General features: G+C 39.5%; 2 protein-coding genes across 4 annotated transcripts in view; one reads left to right on the top strand and one right to left on the bottom strand.

The window, feature by feature from the left end:
- DCP1B (decapping mRNA 1B) overlaps positions 1-24,789 on the bottom strand; it is a 58,035-nt gene that overhangs the window by 16,672 nt on the left and 16,574 nt on the right. For all 3 annotated transcript variants that reach the window (XM_074938778.1, XM_074938786.1, XM_074938792.1), the window contains 3 exons: positions 8,254-8,320; positions 6,466-6,601; positions 283-411 (listed from right to left, as the gene is read on the bottom strand). In XM_074938778.1, coding sequence (XP_074794879.1) covers positions 283-411; positions 6,466-6,601; positions 8,254-8,320 — 332 coding nt within the window. The remainder of the gene's footprint in view (positions 1-282; positions 412-6,465; positions 6,602-8,253; positions 8,321-24,789) is intronic.
- Positions 18,804-24,789, top strand: part of CACNA1C (calcium voltage-gated channel subunit alpha1 C) — a 714,429-nt gene continuing 708,443 nt past the window's right edge. Inside the window, exon 1 of the mRNA XM_074938754.1 lies at positions 18,804-19,014. Coding sequence (XP_074794855.1) covers positions 18,876-19,014 — 139 coding nt within the window. The 5' untranslated portion in view covers positions 18,804-18,875. The remainder of the gene's footprint in view (positions 19,015-24,789) is intronic.

The raw sequence follows: 24,789 nt of genomic DNA, 5'->3' as shown, positions 1-24,789 counted from the left end.
CCTGTTCCACTGGCTAGTTGGGGGTCTGCCTGCAACCACAACAACATTCCTGATTTGAGAGATCAATTATTTTTGTTTAAATCAGCATACAACATCTATGTTTTAAATAACCTAATTTTATATAGAAAAGCTATTTTTTGTAAAGAGATATTAATTTTGCATTAAGACCATCCCATTTACCCTTATTCCACTTCACATTATTGTACTATTTGATCTACACAAGCATCCTCCCGTGCCTGATATGTTATGGCAGCACTAGTCAGAGTGCAAATTAAAGTGTACCTTGCCTTGCTGAGGTACTTGTTGGTGCTGAGTTTCGCTGGGCTTCACTGGTATTGGTTTGATCAGGTTGGGGTTGTCATAGATAGCAGAGGAACTGGTCATTTGTTTTGGCTCTGAACAGGTCTTACACTGCAACAGAAATAAAACATATTTTGGAATGAAAGAAACTACCACTTTCTTAAGGGATGTTCTCCCCTAACTTTGTATCAAAATCCCAAATTGGTTAAATCTTCAAGAAATACCACCATTTGCAAGACTGACAACTGATTGTGATAAATGAGGATACTGAATAGAAGTCAATCTCATTGGCTAGAAACGTTAGCATATGTAAGTTTACGGACTCAAGACCACAATGCTTTGTATGTGAGCCTTTAAAAAAGAAAAAAATCCCAATTCCCTTCCTCATCTTTTCCTTTTCCTGTACTTAAGGCAAAACCAACCTGGCACCCTAGAGACCAGACCACAGCTACACGTTTTCTGTCAGTAAACAGATAGTTCTGTTATGGCTTGTAAGTAGTTTAGGTACCTGAAGGATTTATATGCATATATATTTATAGGCTATCAATAGGCACCTCTTACATATTTTACATTAGTACTTTCATAACCTCATAATTTCAACTTGCCTGGCAGATATAGCTCTACTGAGAGACAATTGCCACCCTCAAAAAAGCATAAGCCTTGCAATTCAACACATATTTCTTTTTCTCTAATGCTCCTGTGTGGATTACTGCTGGTTGTAAAAAAGGAAAAGGAAATGGAGAGAAGATTAGAGCACATGAGTGTGTCAGTTTGAAAGTTGGTATCCTATGGTTTTTCCACTGAAAATTACATGGAACAAAGTTTAGAGATGGCCTATAAAAATAATGTTTATTTTGGCCGTACAATAAATCACTTTGTTTACTATTTTTACAAGTTTCTGTTTTTTTAAAAAACAGGGTTGTAAGGGAGGACTATATTTTAAATCTTTTTTTCTAGGGTTTGAGGGTTATACTTGCTGATCTCCTCTAGATAACGGTCTCATGCCATCGACAGTCAGATAACAGTATAGTTTATACTTAAAATCTTAAGGAAAAAAATTAAAGTATTTGATTGGTTAGCATTTGAGAGTCAATATGTTCGCTTGTTAAATACTGATATGTTAACTGGTATTCTTATCTCAAAAAGGATAGGGCAGAAGCAGAGGGGGATTCAGAGATGCTTGACAAAAATGATTAGCAGTATGGAAAGACTAAAATATGAAGAGAAACTGGGAATATTTAGTTTAGAGAAGGCACAAAGAAGAGGAAACATGCTGGAGGTATACAAAATAATGAATAGTACAGAAAAAGTAAATCAAATGCTTTTCTTTACCCTCTCATAATTGACTAACAACAAATAGAAATTTGATAAAAGGAAATTATGCACTGAATAAAGAAAGAAGTATTAGCCCGTGGAACTCTGATACAAGATACTACTGTGACCAACAGATAAGCAGGATTCACAGAAGGATTAAATATTTGTACTAATAACAAGAACAAGTTAATTAGACACAACAAACAAAAATGCGGAGGAGCTATAAATCCTCAAGCTTCAGAACATAAACCAAACTCTAACTGATGAATGTTAGGAAAAAGCTTTCCTTATGTCCAGGTCATTCTTTAATTGTTCACTTTGAGCTTTTGCACCTTCCTCTGAGGCATCTGGTTCTATGCATTGCTGGAAGTAGAATACTGGAACAGATGGACCACGAGTCTGATACAGTATGGCAATTCCTATGTAATTATTACAACAATTGGGCTCTTAGGCCTTTGGTGTTCAGAGACCATTGCCTATCATGCTGACCCAAGTCTTACTGTTTCGTTGTACTCCCCCATGTGTCTATATCCATGTACTGGCTCTTGTCTTAGAATGTAAGCTCCTTAGGGTGGGGACCATCTTTTCATTCTGTGTCTATCCAGTGCCTAGCACTGTGGGGTCCTGGACATGGCAAGGGCTCCTAGGTACTATAGTACTACTAAAGAAATGACTGCGTGGTCTTGGTAGCAGACGTAAACCTGGCAGGATCAAAGGACTGATCATAAGCCAGAATAGCTACCAAACAGTTAAAAATAAACTTGAGAGATATACAAGGTAGAGTGGACTGAAAACTATCCAGTGCATCCATTTCTAATACACCTATCAACATGGGAAAACTAATGAGAAAGAGAGGGACAGATTGGTTCAATGACTGCATGAGGAGGCCAATAAAGAAGATCTTGAGGGCCGTTAGAGAAGGCAGCATATTTATGTCCTGGTTCTATGGAATGCTGTGCTTGAGGGAACTGCCATAACTGCCAACTACTTCTCAAAAATAGTTTAGTGGCTGTGTGGCCAGGCATGTAACTCCTAAAATGGTGCTCAGGGGAGGAAATGTCATGAAGGGGAACCAAAGTTCAATTCATACACCTGGGCTCCTGCCATTTTGCTTCAACCTCTAGCTCAGATGCTGCCTTCAGCACTGGTTTTTGGAGGCACAAACACAGACATGCCAAAAGGGTTGCTAGCAGCGAAGTGGAAAACGTTATTTCAGTTCTTGAATCTTCCTTCATGCTGTGCCCATCTGGCATAAGGTCAGCAACTGCTTCAAGCAACAGAACTGGGAAACTATGACAACCAAAAAGTAAACTTTGCCCTGAAAGGAGAACTGCAAAGCAAAAATGGAACTTGAGTTAACCATAAAATGCTGTACTGAATGCCCTCTGGCTAGGCTGGATGGGCAGCATTCAGCACAGAGAGCTACATAAGCTAACCTGCTACAGTTTTTTCCCCTCGTTGTGAAAACCTGTTAGTATACACTAGTTCACTGAAGATGTCCGGGGTATCTCAAATGTCAGAAGTCTTGTCAATCCAAGTGCAGTGGTATTTGATGGCGCATAATGGTGAATTTTAGGAGCTCTTCAAATGAACTAGGAAGTACCAAGAGGATTTTGCAGAGGGCAAGAGAAACTTCTTAAAAAATTAGTTTATACTGATTTCTATGCTCAATGCCCCAAGGCCTGGTTAATGGAACCTTCTGTCCTTGTGGGAAGTCGTGTCAGGAACCTTTAGTGCCAGGGCAGAAATCTGGGCTTAACTAAAGTTTCACTCTTGCTTTGCAGTTGCCCTTTAAAACCAGTTACATATAGATGGCTTAGAAAGACAACATCAGAACAACAATTTGAAGATCCAGTATGGAAGAGGGAAGTGTGTGCCAATAACATTAAAATAGATATTTGTGTTAAGAAAAGTTTCCTTTGCATTAATCAACACCAAACGGCATATGTCATTGTGTTGTTTATTCACCTAGCTTTGTTAGATCCCTCTGGACTTCCTTCACCTTTAAATTTGTGCATGCAGCATCCACACGGGGAATTACAGTGCAGCACTTTGATGCACACTGCTATTCTCACCCCCTTAGTCTGAGCTGCCTGGCAATGTAGACATGGCCTTAAGTCCTAAGTCACTTCGGCTCTTTGGAGAATTTTACCACTGGACTTAAATGAAAGAAAACACACCTCTTGAATGCACTGAAACCTGCTTGTTTATTTTGTCTGTTCCTACTCTATGGCTCACGAGGCTTCCATTATCCTTCCGAATCACAGATGATGCAGAAGGGTTAATAAGCAGACTTGACAAGCTGATTTCAGCACAATCACTGGCTTGAGACATAAGCTGGAAAGAAAGCGTAATAGTCATGAAGTGGCCAAAAATCACGGTAGTTGTGAAGTATAGTGGCCTTGAGGCCTGGGTGTCATTTGCTATGAGGCAAGGGGGATAGCTGCCTCCCCCAGACCTTGGTTTGCCTTCCTCCTCTGACTTTTCATAGGTCTATATGCTCCATTATGTCTTTCACTTTTTGCCCCTTCCCTGAACTCTGCAGGATATAATATATCCTATAACAATGCTGTGGATGCTGATGCAACTTTGACCCCTCCTCCCGAAATTTTCTGAAATGATACCCCTGATTTAATGTAAAAATAAATCTGTGTGTCACAATTTGTCCCGCTCCTCTTTTCCTAATTTTATGTTACTAAGGACACTGTCATGAAAACATGATCTCTAGTCTGTACCAGGTCAGCTATTCCTGCTGCGTATGCCCCAGCTGAAGGCAAAGTGCTCTGTTGCAGAATATTTCCTTGGCAACCAATTATGATGCCACAAACATAGGATTATGTGGGGCATAAGCAGCAGCAGCAAATTTACAAAATATTCCAAGAGTTTGTTTGCACACATATCTCTGAACAAAATATTTTTGTATTTCTCTTCCTCTATATCCTACTACATACATTTATATGTATAAAGGGAGAGGGAGAGAATTTCCTCTATCATGTATTCATCACCAAGGTATCTGAGCACAAGCCTAATGTTTTTCTAGATTTTCCAGAAGGTACCATTATAGTTCTTTCAATAGTGGCTATTCAAATTAGTTGTAAACACTTTATTGTATACGAAGCAAAAAAGTTTTGATCCAAGCCTAGGTACCAATTCAGGATTAAATTATACCAACAAGTCTTCTTTTTGTCGTCTGTTTAAAGCATTAAACCCACCTCACAGAACAGGTCTCAAGATGCTGGCTTCAAAAGCAGCTGTGCCACAAGAAACAAAGGCTACATTTCATGGGAGCTGAGAAAATTCACTACAGCCCTGCTTAAAATCTTATTAGTAACCACATTTCACAAAAGAAATAAAATCACCTTTCTTTAAATTGCTTGTGTTAAAAATATATATATATTCCCAGACCCAAAACTCTTATATGTTATGAGCTCATTATTCAACGGTGCTGCATATGAAAGACAGGAAACAGCAGCAGGATCCAACGGAGGCTCTGAAATAGTTTACACCATTGATATAAATAATTGAAATGATTAGACTTTTATTCTGAAAGGTAAAACATTCTGGGCTGCTCAGTAATAAAGAGAAGAAAATTAATTAATCCATTAGTTACTTAGGTGTCTTAGAAACTCCAGAACACAGAGGAAGCATGTGGGGTCGAATTATACTAGGTTTCAAACCTTTTCATTTCCATCCATCAATGACTAAACTACATCTCACCAACTACATTTAAAAACAGTTACTTACATGCTAGAGGTCTTCTCAACCAAAACTAATGTGTGCAAAAGACATGAGATAGTTGTCAAAGAGACTGAGAATAACTTCCCAGCAGCTAGAAGCCACCATGAGCATGTCATCCACACCAAAGTTACAGCTCTTAGGCACCAATGAATATGCAAGGAGAATGTGAGATTCATGTGTCAAAATCAAAGTCACTAAAATGTATCCCATAAGCTTACATGACTTAGACAATACTTAATTCTGCCATGAGTGCAGAGGACTAGACTAGATGACCTCTCAAGGTCCCCTCCAGTCAGGGGTGAAAGTGAGCCGGTACAGGCCGGTACTGTGTACCGGTAAGAACCCGCACCGGCCCATACCCAGCCCACATTAAAGTGCTGCCGCGGCAGCGTTTTAATGTCCCTGCCCCTTTTGCCTCCCCTGTTGGCGGCCCTGCTGGTAGGGTCCGTACTGGCAGGGCCACCGACGGAGGGTGTGGGGGAAGGGGCGGCAATGTTAAAGTGCTGCTGCAGCAAAGGACACAGAAGCGTTTTAACGTTCCTGCCCCTTTTGGCCCCCCCGGCTGCCAACGGGGGGTGGGGGGCCAAAGGGAGCAGCTGCCCAGGGGCCGGTGATTTAAAAGGGCCCGGGGCTCCGGACGCCGCTACTCCTATGGCAGCAGCGGCGTCCGGAGCCCCGGGCCCTTTAAATCAACACGGAAGCCCTGGGCAGCGCAGGCCAGCCAGACTGGAAAGGCTGGGTGGAGGATGCTAACCCCCCAGCCCTGCCCCTTCCACCCGAGGCCCCGCCCCATACCAGTAAGTGGCCTCAGTTACTTTCACCCCTGCCTCCAGTCCTATGATTCTATGATCACTTAATAATACCCCCACAGAAAACCAAAAATCCCTATATGTATTATTTTCCTTGGAAGATACTGATTCACAAACATGAAATTGTTTTGCATGTTTTGTCAGGGAAAACCACATCAGGCATACTGCTCCAACACCCTGTAATTATTTGGTGTTTGCAAAGTAATTTTACAAAAAGAACATAAATCCATTAGAAGACAAAATGACAAGAGGTGGAGTCATGTTATCATGGCCCAAAGGATATTTTACACAGAAGAAACCTCACCTTGGTATATTCATCTTTGGCCTTGGTAAGCATCCGTAAGATATCCACTTCCTTGCTATCACCAGAGCTCTGGATCATTGGAGAGGCTCCTGCTCCAGCCCCCTGCTGCGCTTTGAATTGCTCCTGCTGAGTTAGACTGGAAGTGAGGAGTAAAGTCGGAATCAATAAGGCAGAAATAAATGAAAATATCAAGTTCAACCACAATTATTTTTAATCATTAAACAAAACTCTAGAAGTTTATATATTTTTGCAGTCTATATAAAAGGATGGCTTGACTGGGGACAAGATGAAGTTTCCTCCAAATTCTGTGCATAAAGACTTGAATTTCTGAAACTCAATCACAGGTTCCACAGTCAGAAGGCACAGGAATTTATTGTGTTATTTAGTTCTGACTGGTGGTGGGAGGTGGGGAACAGACACAATTCAGTAGTAAATGACCAATTTCCTGCCCCAGCTGTTTTATAATTGCAGCAGAATGCTAAGAGTTCTAGCACACAGCCACTTGGCTGAGCTACAGGGTATTTTTTAATCTATATGAAATGCTGTTATTATAAACCACTACAAATGGTTTCCAATAGCATGAATCCTCTGAAAACTAGTCTTTATTGTAGTAAATTACCAGTTTGAGAGTACTTAATTACCATCAACTGCAACTTGAGCTAGTTAACTAACATTAGCTGTTAAAAGCCCAGGTTTCCTAGGGATCATTGCTTATTTCCGTAAATTGTTTCTCTATCAACTATTTCTTGGGTCACAATTTAGCCACTTCAGTGCGGTAGGAAATGCAGTGATCATCTTTTTTTGCTGTCTTATAAACCTCTGTATTTCTTGCTCTATGTATGTCTACTAGTGCTGCAGTGCAGACGTACCCTAAGACCTCAAAAACTTTGATTACAACATTTCATCAAAAATTAAGCACCTCCAGCCCCTTCCCCATCAAAAAAACAAACAAACAAATGTTGCCAAAAAGCAGGCATATAGCAGGGTAAAGGAGCCAGCCATTAGATATAGAGCAGTAAGCAGAGAAGGGATGGGCTCTGCCAGCACTGGACTCTTAAAGAAAGCAGTGAAAAAGCTAGGTGAGTGGACATCAGTAATACTATCAGAAATGAAATGTTGCACAGAATATATATGGTTTTATGTGAGGTGTTTGATCTCTGATTTGATTGTATAAACACTGAAAATTGTTTTATTAAGCAAATAAATATACTGAAGTCAGAGCTAATTAAGACCTTGCCTTACGTTTCAGAAAAATGACAAAGAACTTAATCTTCCACATTTTGTTAAAAAAGGGAGAAACAGAAGTTCAAGGTTAACACGGAAAGGACATATAAAAATACACAAAAAAGCTGCAGGCATCCTTTATGAATGCCCCCTCCCCCCACTTACCCCTTTTCTTGCACACCTGTAACGGTAATTCCTTTTAAAACTATAGGTCCCCAAAAAGAGGGGGGAAATTATCCATTCTAACCCCAATGTAGTACTTTTCATTGAGCCACTCTCCGAAATAGATCTGTTAGGTTTTAGAGAATAAATCAGATGACCCATTACATTCTGATATAGTTTGAGAGATACTGAATTATGTAAAGGTATTGTATTCTGTGTACACATTTATTTTTAAATACATAATATTTAGTGATGTGTGACAAGCTTATTTTCAACAAGTCCAGTATAAATGGGGTTAATATTCAAAGGAGTAATACCATCCAAGCAATATAATGTGCATGTATATACAGACGTACATACACATAAAGAGCACAAAAATCTTGTTTACTCATCATCACTTACTTTTTCATGAGCTCTGCAATTCTTTGGCATTCTTCCTTATCATAAAACCAAATTCCATAAATGGACACTGTAAATGCACATCAAACACAAACTATGAGCATCTTCTCATACATAGTATTCCACCTGACAGCAACTCTCTCTGGAGTGGATAGTTAAAGGTGACTTGCAAAGGATTATTTTTTTTTTTAAGGAAACATTTTAAAAGATTTTTTTTTTTCCTGATTACAGATATGTCAACTCTGGTCTTCCCTGATTTTGCTGGAGAATTTAATGGCTATCTCAGAGACTATACATTGCTAGCTCTCAAGCCTGCACTGAGGGCATGGGAGTGTGGAATCCTTTTCTCCACAATGTTAGTTATTGGAGTTAAACAGTTCTCAATAAAAAACAAATTCTTCTTCTCTTCTCAAATTACTTGACTTTCATTTGCTTAGCTTTTGTCATGTCATTATTTTACTAGATCTCACTTATCAGTGTATTACAGGTAGACAGAACCTGAATTAGTAATGCAACAAACAAGCGAAAAAAATGTTTAAAAAACAAGAACAACCTTGCAGACCCTTCTTACATACTATACAAAGGAAAAGCATAACCCCAATTTTCCCCCTTTGCAGGTCACCTTTAATGTTGCCCATTACCACTCCTCCCTCTCCCCAAAAAGTAGCAAATTCTATACTAGAAGATGCAACCAACCCCAGGACTGGAAAATACAGTCTAGTCCACAAACATAACTTCCTGCAGCTTTTCCTAGCAGCAGATTTAAATGTACTGATAATAAAAAATTCTCAAAACATCCAGGCTTATGCCCTGTCCACAGTAGTAATGAAACCACAATGACTGCAATAAACAGAGTTATAGCTAGCATGACCTTATTGTTCAGTGCAAAACAAGAAGTTTTCCAATCAGAAACATGCTACATAACTGAATGTACCTAGTGGGGTACAGCTGTAACAATGTTTGGCTGTCAAGAGTCTCAGAAAGGAGCTCCTGTCCACGCAGATCAGGGAAACTGTGCTAACTGTAACCTTATTACAATTTAGTTATTGCTGCCATGGTCAGCACAGCTGGGACAGGACCTTATTTGAAAGGGATGGAAATGAAAATAGAAGACAGCATTTTAACACATTCAGACAGTTAATTAAACTCATTGTCATGTGTCCTGTAACTCTCTCTGTATTATGGTGACCCAGCGCGATCACTCCTTCTATTCTACACATCTATTTCCACAGCTTAATTGTGGAATGAAAACTTGGCATAGGAGGTTTAAGCTGGAAAGGCCTTTGTTAACATTTGAAAAGAAAATTAGTTTACAGCTGTTTGTAAGGAACAGAAGTGCAATGAGCCCTCCACCCTATTTCCCCTCAAATTTTCAGCCATTTGTTATTTGCAAGTCATTTGTATAACTACAAAAGGACTGAAGTTAAATTTTCCAAAAGATTATATTTAAATATGATTTAATCACAATGCTCTGGCAGTGTGGGGGGAGGAGGACACAAAATAAATAGGCAATGAACAGCACATTTTAAAACTATATATGGTGCATCTCATCATTAATTTTCAGAGTAGAGTCGTGATGATTTTATTACTTGTCTAAATAAGACATTTTATACTATAGGCTGTGATGGTTCCAAAACTCATGTATAAATATGTAACAGAGCTGTTGGTGTGAATTGTGCCAATAATGAACATCCTCTACAGAAAAGAAAATTAAACTTTAAACCCTACATTTAAAAACACTGAGTTTATAACACAAACCACTAAATGTCAGGAATGTTAAACTGCAAATCTTTAAAACTAAACATGGGATCTATTTTTAGGATCCCTAATTACTAACAGAGTATGCATAAACTCAAAAATTAAACATCCTTTTTTATACCAAATATTTGAAAAATTCATTGTTCTGTTAGGTCCTGTTTACACTACAAACAGTACAATAACTGAATCCTCCACTACAATACAGTAGAGGAAAGATGTGATTAAAATACAGTTAAAACTGAACACTGTTTTAAAGAGTTTTAACAAACCATTTTAAATGCTCTGCAAAGTCCCATCTACCCAGTCATGTCCAACTTGTATTTCAATTGTGCCAAGGTGCTCCGTGCTGTAAATGGGTCCCTAATATGGGACTGGTCATCGTGTAAGACCATAGTTGCCTGCCATATCTTTAGTCAAAAATCTTTATTCCGCCTCCTATCGCTGGTATTATCATAAACTGCTAAATCAGGTGTTTGTGTGACTGAGTTTTAGGGTTTTGTTTTGTTTTTTAAGAAATTTATATTTGACACCTGGGAGATTTACATCGCTAAAATCAATTACAAGTCAATGGAACACAATAATCACACAGGGCGCATTAAAGCACTGCAGCGGTAGCACTTTAGCGTTGCAAGTGTAGACTAGCCCTTAGATGACTAAGGCATGGATTATTGGGGCAAAGTCTGTGTTAAGAGTGGAACAGCCACATGCTCCTGATAGAGTGATAGATAGATAGAAAAGGCAATACATACTATAGCTAGTACCTAAGAATCCAGGAGCATCAATAAATCTAAAATGACACCAGACTCCAAAAACTGTAATGGCAGGGGCCTGGCATATCCCTGTAATAAAAGGTGAACTCACACACCACCAAATTCTCTAGAAGCACTCTAGTACTTATTACAATAATTTGTCTCACCTAGATTGCGTCTAAACCAGATTGCTCCCATCCGTTCCCCTAACTCTATCAGGCAGTATTTGGCAAAAAACAAACAAAAAATTAGATCTGAGTATCATCTGCCAAGTGGTAATCTCACAGGCAAAATGTGTCTCTGCTTCCCCCACACTATACTTACACATTTAGCAAAGGACGAAAAGGATACTCCTCATCCTTTGAGATCTCTTCCAGAGAGAGAAAGAAATCTACTGAAAGGCCTCTTTTATCCATTCCAGGAAGGCTTTACAGGGTGTTAGCAAAACAAACACATAATGGACAATGATATCAGAAGATGCTGATAGAGCTAACAAAACCACATGGACTCTGTAAGAACCAAAGACTAATTAGGGGGAGCTGGTCAGGACCCATACTGCTTACTGAAAGAAATGTGACTCAGGATCAATCTTATAAATTTTATTAAGACTCAAAGAAAAACAAAATTAAGAAAACATATCACCAAAACTAAACTATTGTTAATAATATTAAACTAAACTAGAAATAAAGCATTACAACTATCAGATCAAAATAAATATCAAATAATCGAGTTTGATGATTTAATTCCAGTCTAACTAGTTAAATCATAGGATTAATATTAAAAATAGTCAATCCTTATACATTCTAAACAGGATTCTAAGAAAGTGGCTGTTTGGTTCTAAGTCCTAACTAAAGAATTTTACCAACGTGAATCAAATCAATGATTTAAAACCAGTCAATGGCTTACTATGGAAACTAAATTATTTAATATGTTTAAATCACAACATCAAAGCTAATTATAAAGCTTCCTCCTCAGAATTTTAGTCTTATTTGGTGGCTAGCGCCGCCCCCCCCCCCCCGCACCGTCCAGAGATACTATAGTAGAGACTTGAGTTGATCTTGGAGATTCTGGAATGTCAGTTTTCCCTCAGGTGGCGTACTGACCCAAAAAGGTAATGTTTTCAGCCTTATCTTTAGTTCCAACAGTTTGAAAATTTCATTTACTCAGCCATGCAGCACCGCCCCCCAAGGTCTTCTGACAAATCAGGTGCAAGGCACACCTTGAAGCCACACAACTTGGGCCAACCGAGGTCGGATTAGGTCATCTTTTATTAAGCATCAACTTGGAAAAGCTCTACTTAAATCAGAAATTTTAAAATATTTGCTGGTTAACATACTAGACACTGCAAATCTGCAATTCCTTCTCAAAATGTCAAAAGTCCTGTAACATTAGACCACTTTTGAGGAAGCTGGCATGTACTTATCCAGGTGAAAAAAAGTCTTGAAATGATTCTGTGTCATAAGTTTCTGGAATGTTCAGCATAAAAATAACTGATTAGAAAAGAATCCTGGCAACAGTCACTCAACATTCATCCATCAGCAAAACTAAAAATAAGTTTGAACAAACCTATGATCAGTTATCCATTTCATCATCTCCAGTTCCCTCAAAAACCAAGGCCTTTACAATGTAGTTGTAGCCATGCTGGTCCCTGAAAAAGAGCTCTGTGTTGCTCATAAGTTACTCTCTCTCACCAACAGAAGTTTGGTCCAATCAAAGATATGACCTCACCCACCTTGTCTCTCTAAGGAATTTACAGTAATTGCTCTTCTGGAACAGGGCTATAAGTAAATTTTTGTTTTTTTATCAAATTGACTCCCAAAATTCATGGGTTTTGACACGAACAAGAATTTGGATTTTATCAATTTTAACCTGTATTTTGCAAATGCAGGAATGCCCTGGATCTGGCTCTGCCCTTGCAGTGTCCCTGCCAAAAGGCACAGTGCGCCTCCACAGAAGTCAACTGCCACTCGGCACCTGCTGCTGTGCCGAGCGGTAGCAAGACAGGCAGGGAGCCACATCCTGGCAGCCAAGTGGGGCTCCCTGCACATCTCGCCCCTTTATCACCCGACTCCCTGTGCAGTAGGGGAATGAGACAAGTAGGGACATAGGCAATAACTCTGGACTGTTTTCTCTGCCAGACAGAGCCTCCTCCTGACTCTGGCCCTTCAGAATGGCTCCAAGTGCTTCCCTTGGACAGTAGGCAAGTGAGACACTCAGGGAGCTGTGCCCTGGTAGCCAAGACTGCATGATTTCTGCAGCAACAAGCCTCCAGGGAATGGAAGGCTGCTGTCTTCCCCATGAATACTGGACTGCCTTCTCCCCCCCAGGCCCCGGAGCCTTCATGTTTGGTTTTTATCAATCATCCTTTAAAAAAAAAAAAGTTTTTTTAATACTGATTAAATTCCTGGGAAATTTTAAATGAAATAAAACCCCAAAACGCAGGGCCTTAGCTACATGAGAAACAACTATTTTTCTGGAATCTTCATCTTGATAAAGAAAAGTAACTTTAAAGCCTATCAATATTAAACCCCCATGAAAGATAACATTTTATATAAAGTCTGTATTCCCATAAAAGCTGTTCCTCTCTCAACTATTTTGTTGTTGTCAGTCACTAACAGTCAATCATAAATAAAATACCATCTTCTTGCTAAGCCCACATTTAAAGATCACCTGTAAAGGGGGGTGGAGGGGGATTGTACCCTTTTGTTTTCTCTATGATGTATAACTGAGGCAAAGAAGGCCTGAGAAGTTGTTTTGTCTCCTTTTGCTTTTTATGATATAAATTCAGGTCAGATCTGTCATTTTACTGGAAAACTCTCTGGAGAACTCAAGAATTAACATGTTTGTGACACCACAACTATCAAGGAAGTAAAACCCGATTAACTGAGCAGGAAAGTGATTTTTATTAAGACTAAAACTCTCTGCTTTTGCTAACACTACTGTAACTCAAACAACTAACAAGCAGCTGGGAAAAAAGCTCTCTGTTAAAGATTGAAGAATTCTCTCCTTCAATTAAAAGGCTGATAAAACTCCCAATCCACTTTCAACATAAACAGGGATAGGAAGACTTGATATTTTCATTATTTCAAAGGTGAAAAAACAAGCAGGGAAAATATTTTATTGAAGGAAAATAAAATCATTTTCAGAGTTATCTTTACACAATACAAAAGACATGGGGGAAGATTCTGCCTCCTTCCTGTCCCCTCCCCCCTGATCTTCTGAGTCTCAACTACAAGACTGTCCTTCCTCTCATAATATCCCATCAGTAGAGGGCTTCAAAGGTAATCTGCATGATTCCTCAAAGATCTGGAATGCAATTGTCTCCATCAACTTCTTAGGGCACACTATCAAAACAAAAGATGGGAGGCAAGGCCCTCATCTACAACAAATGATCTGACCGTAGAGTAGAAATCTATCACCACAAAAATCTGGGCAGTAAAATAGTCAATAGGTACCACAGACTCTGGGAGGCAAAAACGGGGCTTAAAGTCACTTTTTCCTCCTCATCCTGAGCTACAGGCACAGCACATAATCTGGCCCCTGGGTTCTATTCCCTGCAGTGCCATAATTCACCTATTACTACCTCAGTTACAAAATCTGTAAAATGGGGAGTGATATTTGAATTGTAAGGTAGGAGTAGGAGGCCTTGCTCAATTAAAAGGGCTATAAAGTGCAGATGATTATTAACACCAGCCAGTGGAAGAGATGAAACTAGAACACATGGTCTTTTTCTGGCTCTCAGCCCACCTTATCACAGTGGTAAAAGTAGACAAACAGAAAGAGGAACTCACTGCAGTAGCAGTCAAGGAAGAGGGAAAGCATGCAGGAGCATTGCTCCCCCAAACTGGGCAGATGAGAGGGAGCGCTCATGTTGCTTTTAGAGAGAAGGAACGAGAGCAGCACTTCCCCTTCCCCCTAGCGCCTTCATTATTTCCACTCTACCTTTCCCTAAGCTAAAGAAATGGCAGCTGCTCCTACAATGTCTCCCCAAAAGCCTCTATCAAGATCTGTTGTAGCACTTTTCAGAGGTTTATAACACAGCCAAATCTGGGTGTATATTTCTGGGGCCCTCAAAAAGCACCTCTTCGATCCTGCTACCCTCCTGCTAAGTGTTAAGTTCCTGCTCCAAACTCCAGAGGTGCTAGAGACCTTCAAAGAAACAAAAATAATTTAACTTTTGTAAAACTACCTATTTTCCCCAACCTCATTCTCAGAAATAGATGAACCATTTTTGCTGAAATTAAACAAAACAAACAAGCAAACAAAACAAGCATGGGGCAGTGAGGAAGCATGGAAGCTTTCAGCCCAAATGGTTAAAAGTTTGGAAAAATTATAAGCATTTGAAAAGAAGGGCTTATAATGGAAAGTGTTAAGCAACCTTAACTATAGATGCTGCTTCCAGCTCTGCCTATAATGATCAATTTTAGCTTATTTCTGCGCTGAATGCTTCTAGACCTTAGTTAATGGAAATGCATTTGTAGTTCTGGGCTTAAAGGAACACCATCAAGCACAAAAATCCAACTTTTCTCAAACTTGTACCTATTGTTACGAGTAACGTGTAAAGATTACTGTAACTTTTTCCTCTGTATTTTTTCAATTTGTTTACTCTCTGTATTTGACATTTTGTGCATGGTCAATTTCACTGTTTCTTCAGGTTCCTGTGTTTGGATGGATCTTTCATTTAGTAACTGCAGTAAGAAAAACATTTTAAAAAATAGGAAGATATCATTATAAAGCCATAAAAATTGGCTGGAGACTCAGAAGCTGATGTAGTATCTGAAACTACTTTAAACTCTTTTTGCAATTGTGCAATTTCAGGTTGGCAGTGTCCCTTTAACTCAATTTTCACTTTAGCTTTGCAGTTCATGTTTACATCACACCCTTTGACTGCGCTTTTATCAATTTGTCTTGGCCTTTTAAAATTTTGTAATACATGAAAAAATAAATTTTCTACTGAATCCTCTGCAGCCCTCTCTTCTGCCATACTTCACTATTATTTATCTCCAATAATGCAGACATCTGTCCACAGATAGAGTTTCCAGAGGAAAATGAGAAATATGATTTTAGCAGGCAAAATTTCTTGGGCACAAAAAGCAGGCATGCCTCCCTCAGGAAAAAAAAAAAAAGAGTAAACAGGATTTGGTTTATTCTAATCATAGATAAGTTCACACTGTGTTTACAAGAAAAGCTTTGACATCTTGTTGCAGCTTCATCCCCTTTTCACATACGTATGGCTAATACATTTTCAAATGCTGGAAAATCTACAGGGTATTAAAATTCCCCCTTTCTATAATTCCTGAATTTTAGTAAGTGTGATTATACTTTGAATGATGTTGTGTTTTCCCTTTGTTAATTGATTAGGGTTTTTTTGGTTTTAGGGTATTTATATATCCTATTTTATCAATTCTGGTTTAACTGTGTTTTAAATTAAGGTTCAGATTACTGTAAAATGGGCAGATTGATTGACTTTTCAAATAAGATAATTGTTGAGTGGAGTAGTCTGTATGGCTACTCACTATGCCTTTAGTTTTGAAATCAAGTTTTTCACCAATGTGATTTAAAAAAGAAATATGCAGCAAATTCTCTGTTTCAAACCTTCAGTTTAACAGGTTAGTTCAGCAGAACATATAGGCTCATCAATTTCCTGTTGGTGTAATAGCCAGACACTTTTTAAATGCTGAAGGAGGGCAGGAAGGCAACCCAGTTGAAAATGGGATTTTTGACCCCCGAAAATAGAATAGAGTTGTGTGTTAAATAAGAACTTGGATCTGCAAATCAGGAGGTTCACATTTCGCAAAATCTGCAGAGGCATGGAAAAACAGGTTCTCCCAGAAAACAAATGTGCCTTTTCAATTATATTGGGAAAACAAACAGGCTTTTTCACTGCAAACAATTTCTTGGGAAAGAAACACTTCAACATCCTTCGTCTTCCTTTCTCTCATCCACCCCTACCTCCTGGTGCTATACTTCCATCAACTCTGCACAAACTGGAAATTCCCTCAAAGATAGTTTCAGGTTAACTAATTTGATTTCTCAAGAATCTCCATGTGTGGCTGTCTCTTGATCAAGAACTATTACTTCCTACATTTGGTTTTCTACTTTGCCTCCTATAATCTTGCACTTGGACCTTTCAGCTCTCTCAAGCAAGGAAACAAAACTGGCTGAACCACTGACAACGTAATGTTTGCTGAACCTATTTTAAGGAAATCATATGCTGATTACAAACTTGAACCCCAACTTCTGAAAGGCATGAATTCAAAATACAAAAATGCCTCAACTCTTGGCCTATAGGAACTTAAATCCCAGCACCGCATCTTTCAGTGACAAGAAGCTCTTCTAGGGCATTATGGAAGCTTTTTATTTTCTGTGTGATGAGATGTACAAAATGTTCATGTGACAGAAACCAAAAAAGAAAAAGAGAGGAGCCAACCAAAGAGAGAGAGAGAGAAAAGAACCTAATTAAAACATTACATAACACCTCGACCTACTCACGTGAAACTACAAGCCCTGATGGCTTTGTATGATCTAAATTTTCATTTTTCCCCCAAGTCCCTCCCCCCCACATTGAAAGATGTTGTGTTGAGATATAAGTTATTGTGTAGAGTATATGCAGACAACACAGCCTGTTAGGCAAAGAATGTGAACACTGACTTTCTGCAAAGTTTGACACAGAGGCAAATGAATTGCCATAGCATGTCCAACTAATCCAATATCTTGTCTCAAACAGTGAAAACTACCAGATGTTTCAGAAAAAGATTCAAGAAATTCTACAACAGACCATTATGGATGAGCTTAAAAATAGAGGAAGTTCATTCCTAACCCTCGGCAGTTTGTGGTTGACTTCTGGCCTGAAGCACGAGGCTTACATCCTTTACAAATTTCTACCCTGGCTAATGGAACTCTGGTTGTTATTCATATAAAAATAACCCCAGTATCACTGAAACACAAGCTCAGAAAGGCATAGGAGAGCATACATATGTAAAATAATGACAACAATGGGTGGAGAGAGGATTTCTTATTATAATTTTAAGCAATATATCAGCAAATAACAGCTGTAGATTTTAGAACAGGAATGCACATTTCTAGGATGGCAATATCCTGGCTAGAAGGAAGTTAACCAGATGTAATGTTTTAGGATTACTTTCATTTGCCGATTAACACAAACTCTGAATTGCAGAGAAATTATAATAATATAAACCATGCCGGTCATTAATAGTATTTATAATCCTAGACCGGGATGATTGAGCCCCAACACTAAGTTACTGTTTTTCAGGTTTTTAAAAACACATTTGCAAACTTTATAGAATGACACTGGAACAGTTGAACTGAATTTTATTATAGAACACATTCCTTGTCCTTTAAAGGGTATGCCATCCTGTACTTGGGTTTCATGTTTTTAATGGAAAATATGGTTTAATGCTGATTTTCAGTGTTTGCTCTGACAAAGGCAGATCTGTTGAGCATCAAGCATCTTATATTACATCAACTACACACATTAATTATTCTGTATATGCATCATATGGTACACTCTCTTCCCTATTTATCTTCCTTGTTTTGAGAAATGGTTACAAATATAAGTTTCTATGTGAAAAAACAAAACTCACATTCCAGGAGAAGTTTTCTGGCTATGTCAGGCCTGAGGTCCACTCACCCCTAGACAAAACCTATCTTTCTTCAAACACAAGAAGATATCAGACAAGTTAGTGGTGATTTACAAAAACCAGAGATCACCATGACTCAGTGAGGTGATGAGCTGACAGGCGGATGGAGCCCATTATCTTCACTTCTCAATCCAAGTTTTCCTGTAAAACCATTGGGGGAAGTGAGGGCTTTAACCAAGCATCAGACACACAGGACAAGAAAAGGATTAGGAGTAAAGAGCTAGGGAAGAAAAGATAATGCAAGAGACGTTGGTCAAGTTTCAAATAGCTGGACAATAGTTTCTGTAGTTTTGGTCACAAGAGCTTTTGCAAGACGGGGTTTAACATCTGGGCAAGTTTTGTGGCTATTAGGTTTAAATGATACTCAAGTAGGAAACCACTGACTATCAGGAATCTACTTTTGCTATATACAGAATATTTAGATTCAGCTGTGCAAAGCTACCTTTGGAAATATAAAATGTTTCAAGCCTTTGTTCGGCAAGCCACTTCAGCATATCACCCACTACCCAGTCTTCTGCCTGGTGAACCTGAGGTGAGGTATAAGGGCAAGTTGGTGCACGAAACTCAGCTTAACTGCTTCTACATCCAACCTGGAGGTAAGACCCCATTATACTGTGATGTAAGTAATGATATCCTGAAATCTATTGTGATGTATTCCATTCCTATTGAAACAGACCACTCAATTTTGTATCTGAAAGAGCTTTGATGAACAAAGCATTCTAATAACTGTTGGTAATATATTTTGAAATTGTGTGTGTATAAATGCACTGCCACAGGATACAGTGTGCTCTGGAAATTCTCAGATCTCTACAGCTAAGTAGAGAAGCACTTCACTGGGTAATGTACTGACTTTTAAGCATCTAATTAATTCCAGTCCCCATTTCCATCTAGAAAAGGACGAGACAGGATTTTAGCAAAAATATTTGATTCCAGAGTATAAAATGTAGTCACAGGCAAAGTGTGGGCATGGGCTTGGATCGGAGTAGATGGGGAGAATGGGGTTTCATTTTAGAGTAAAGAATATGTAAACAACATTTGAAGACAAAATATTAAATGTGTTTTTTTTTTAAAAGGGGCTGGTAAGACTGATTTCTAAAGGGGAATTAATTGTCTGAGATTCTTGTTTTCTGCTGGCCAATTTCCAAAAGTACTACTTACATATTCACTGTCCTGAAAACAACACAGACTGCTTACCATTTTATCCTATATGAGGTGGTAAGAGAGGAGGAAAAGTGTCACATGAAAAGTTACCCTCTTTAAAAAAAAATCCATTCCATCTTTAACTATTGTGCTTTTCTGCATCATATGCCTATCTTATCTTGAAAAGATGTCCGGAATTCCCAGTGTTGGCAGTACACTCAGCAGTAAATGTTCAGTGCGGCTAGCATATTGCCTATGTACTGACATCCATAAATGGGAAACTAAGGCTGTGTTCAGCAGAAATACACTGAATTATTCCTCTTTCCACCTCATTAAGAATCTCACCCACATCTTCAGAGTGCTCTAAATATGCCTTTATTCTCCTTCATACACTTTCTGCATCAGTCTTCCTGGCCAAACAGGGATACAATCCCACAGAATACAAAATCACCATCAGCCACTGAAAGTCTACATAGCATTGCTATCTTTAGCTTCAGTCTGTTTCTTCTCACATGACATACAATTTCACTGACTTTCAAATCAAGTCCATTATTCCACATAGTTGAAAATTCACTTTAGCAGAGAGGCATTTCTTTTTCTTGTGGATTATCACCTTTATCAGGCAATAGGGATACTTGAAAATGACAGCTTCACCCACTATAGGTAAGGTTGCAAAATTGTTACCATAACAAATCCATTTTCACATCTACAGGACTTCATAAAATGTTCACCTTTTCAGTTGAAGATTTTCATGCTCAGATCAGACTGTGCAGAAAGGTTTTTTTTTTAAAAAAAGTTTGAACAAAATCCCTGTAATTGTGTTGAATCATGGGGGAAAATATTTTTTCCCCGCTGTAATTTTTTAACCTGTTTTCAAACAGGGCTACAAGAATTGGCATATATACAGCCCTCATTGAGCATACACTTTGATTTAAGGGAACCATTAACAACAAAAATAAAGTTATAACCAACTGGAAAAATCACTTCTGAAAACACTGAGTAAAGCATAAAGAAAAGGAGTACCTGTGGCACCTTACAGACTAACAAATTTATTTGAGCATAAGCTTTCACTGAATGCATCCGATGAAGTGAGCTGTAGCTCACGAAAGCTTATGCTCAAATAAATTGGTTAGTCTCTAAGGTGCCGCAAGTACTCCTTTTTCTTTTTGTGAATACAGACTAACACGGCTGCTACTCTGAAACCTGAGTAAAGCATGTTTGGTCTGTTTTTTAAAGATCCATCTCCTTTGTGATTTAGATCCTACAATTCTGAAATTACATTTCCTACCCACATTAATTAAAAGCAAAATCCAAAATACTTTAAAACAGTGTTTAACAGAACAGGTCTCTTCAATGCCCTCTATATGAGGAAGGGGGAAAATATGACCAACTATGAATGTTTTCCCACTCCGCTTTTTCCTTATTTACTCATTACATTATTGTTACTGATGTATATACCACATGCTTATTTTCCTGGCAGTGAATGATCCTGTGCTCTTCGGACCTGACATTTCACAGTGGGATTCTACTCCCACTGAAATCAATTACATTTTTGCTATAGACTTCAAAGAGAGAGGGACTGTATCTTACATTCATATTCTATATAATGCAACCTGACAGAGACAGTAGGTAGTGAGCTATTCCTATTTCCTAATAAAGGCCTGATCCTGCATATTTGTCTTGAGGAGCTTGCACAGCAATGCATCTGTTCACAATTAATTGCCAGACAGAGTCCTACAGTTCCAACTAGCCATAAAACTCATTGGTATAACAATTACAGGTAAGTATTTGGGATTTTTGCTATCTTTAAAAAAATAAATAGGGGTGAGTTTCACAGAACTCTAATAAAATATAACTTAATTACCCCCCCCCCCATTTCTATCCTTACTTATTCTCCTATTTGATCCTATTCAAGTGGTTTTTTTCCTGTCTCTTACACTTGATTCATCCATTAAGGGGAGCAGAATACAAGAGGGGAAGGAGGATGGGGGAACAGAGCATTAATAGTCTTAGATAAGTGCAGTGCAATCTTATTATTACCAAACTATTTTCTTCCCATTTAATTTATTTTCCCTTTTTAACAAAAAAATAAAAAGAAGAAAATGTCTATGCTTAGTAATCGTAGCATTTAAATGGTCTTAGATAAGCTGTGAAGTGAAGGAAGGAGGGTCAATACCTTGAAGTGAAGGAGGGGGTCAATATCTGCCTCTGCTGCTGTTCTTGTTTAGTGGGAGGCAAGATTATCACTGGCGTACAAGCTGTGATTGCTGTATTTTAACAATGGAAAACAAGCATTTTTAAAAAAAAGACAGTATATTGTAGAATGAAGAAAAAATTGCAGATCCTCTAGATAGGTGGAATTTGAAATTGTTTTTGTAGCAAAGACGTCTCTCTCGGACACAGCTTAGGTTCAACTGCAAACATTTGTATTCTGGAACAAACTATTGTGGAGTGACTTTACAAACACATTATCTATCTTGAGTTAACTGGGAATCAGTCGACATTAAAAAGTCCACTAGTGTGGGCAAGCCCTCTGTGTCCAGTGACCTGAACTGACATAGTTTCACCATTCTCACTTTAAAACAATATTATTGCATACACACAAAATATTTATGAATATTTTAAAAGGGGTTTACAGCCATAAAGGTATCTTCTTTGATGGAACTACATAGACAGCACATTGGGTCAGAATACTTTTAAAATCCGAACTATCCCCACAACAAATTGTCTTCCTTTTAAGTTACAGGGATACAAAGAAAATGTTGCTTCTGTGCCTAAAAAACAGATTTTTTAAAAATGAGAAGTTTTCTGATTGAACATGGACCCATTTTTCATTTAAACAAACTACAAATTCAAAATGTGTGATTTTATGTGTAATGTAGTTACATCAAAAATCCACACCCGTCCCTACTAGTTAAATGTACACTTCAGAAAGGCTTATTTAGTCCAGTAACATAACCAGGAGAACTCTCCCAGGACTGACAACTGTGCTGATACTCCTCTCCACTTTAACACTGATACTTCTACAAAAGGAATTCAGCCTCAATAGGTCAAGGGCAGAAGGTCTAAAAATGTCAATTTCATAGAATCATAGAATATCAGGGTTGGAAGGGACCTCAGGAGGTCATCTAGTCCAACCCCCTGCTCAAAGCAGGACCGATCCCCAATTAAATCTCTCTCACAATGAAAACAATTGAGTAAATTATTGTTAACCAGAATTCCATTAAATTAGAAAGGTGCACTGAAATGAACTCCATTCTAGCAGACTCTAAAATGAGTTCTCCCAACAGAGATGGGTTCTAGCTTAAGGTCATCCAGGCACAAGCATAGTAAATCTAATTTAACAAGAAGTATAATCTTGTCCAAAGACCCTGCAATCACTTGCCCACTGGGTATGGCCTTTGAGAAAGCTCCCTTCCTGAGACAAAGAATAAAGACTAAAAAAGTAAAGACATTTTAGGTTACTTCTTTGGACATCTGCCAAAACATCAACTGAGTGTAAATCTGCAAAATTTGAGGACAGGCAGGACAACAAGTTCCTCAGTTCTGAGTTGAACTACCTGTAGTTGCAAATGAAATTTAGTTGCAAGAGATATTTACTGTACTGTTTAAAAGATGATCTGTCAGGGTCTGTAAAGCCATTTATAATTATTTATATTATAGTTGCACCTAGGAATCCTAATTAGGGTCAGTGCCTAAGTTCCCTGTAAGCTCTGCGGCTGTGCGGCAGCCTATTTAGTGCTGCACAGATACACAGGGAACCTGCCCGGGGACCTGCCACAGCCAGGGGGAGGGGAGCCCCTCCCCCGACCTAGCCTGGCCCCCACCCTGCCACGGCTCGGGGAGGGGCGCCCCGAACACAAGCCCGGCCCGCACCTGCTGTGGTGCCCCTCCCCCGGCCCCAATTCTGCCACAGCCCGGGGCGCCCAGATCTGCTACAGCTGGGGCACCCCTACCCGGCCCAAACCCAGCCCTGCCCCTGTCATGGAGCCCCTCCCCCAGCCTGAACCTGCTGCGGGAGGGGATCCTATCCTGTGGCCCCAGCCCTGGAGTTGCTGTGGCAGGGAGAGGTGCCTCTCCCCCTCCAGCCCAGGTGCTGCTGTGGGGAGAGAGAGCTGGAGGGAGTCCTCTCTCCCTGCTGTAGCCCCAGAGCACCCTCCTGCACCCCAAACCCCTCATCCCCAGCCCCACCCCAGAGCCCACACCCCCAGCTGGAACCCTCATCCTCTGCACCCAACCCTGAGCCCCTCATCCCCGACTCCACCCCAGAGACTGCACCCCAACCCTCTGCCCCAGCACTGAACCCCCCATCCCTGGCCCCACCCCAGAGCCTACACCCCAACCCTGAACCCCCTCCCACACTCCAAACCTCTCACACATCACCTCCATATTGGTGCACATAACAAAATTCATTCCGCACGTGGGTGGGAAAAACTAGAGGGAGACACTGCTCAGTGCCCCACCGTATTAAACATAATTCATGCTAGCAGAGTTTGGGTCTTTCTCCCTTTCTATTGGCTGTACCACGTTTATGAATCTGCCACTGCCCCAGATCTAAGGAGATCTGCAGTACACACTCATGCTTGCAGATCTGTAAGTCCCAGATTCAGTCCCTACAGATGACACAACCAAGACAATAGTTACATATTCACTGAAGAAACAAAGAAAACTGTCCACATCCCAGGAAGCTGACAGCCTAGGTTACAGGATGGTCACAAGCGATACGAGGCAGAGAAACAGAATTTAGGATACTGGGAGGATGAGGTAACAACAGAACAAAGCTTAGCCTGAAAACAGGAGTCTCAGCTTAACACTTACCTAAATGAAGCCAGTGATTAAGTCCCAATGCTAAAATGACCATTCATTCGGGAAAGCTAAGAAGTTTTGAAATTTAAGGATGATGAAAGATGAGAAAGACATCACCAGAGCTGCTAAGATCGCTACTAAATTGTCAGTTCAGGTACAGTGACCAAATAAACCTTTTGAAATAAAAAATAAAAAAAAAAAAAACCACAAAAAAACCCAACAAAGAAAGGTTACTCACATTGTCGTAACTGTTATTCTTCGAGATGTGTTGTTCATGTCCACTCCAATCAGGGGTGCGTGCATGTGCATGGTAGCCGGAAGATTTTCCCGATAACCGCATCTGTCGGGTCGGTCCGGGCGCCCCCTGGAGTCGCGCATTCATGGCGCTCAATATAGAGCCCTGCCAACCCACCACTGCCTCAGTT

The sequence above is a fragment of the Natator depressus genome, chromosome 1 (genome assembly GCF_965152275.1).
Source record: "Natator depressus isolate rNatDep1 chromosome 1, rNatDep2.hap1, whole genome shotgun sequence".
NCBI classification, from domain to species: domain Eukaryota; kingdom Metazoa; phylum Chordata; order Testudines; family Cheloniidae; genus Natator; species Natator depressus.
This window is presented reverse-complemented; position numbering and strand designations above follow the sequence as displayed.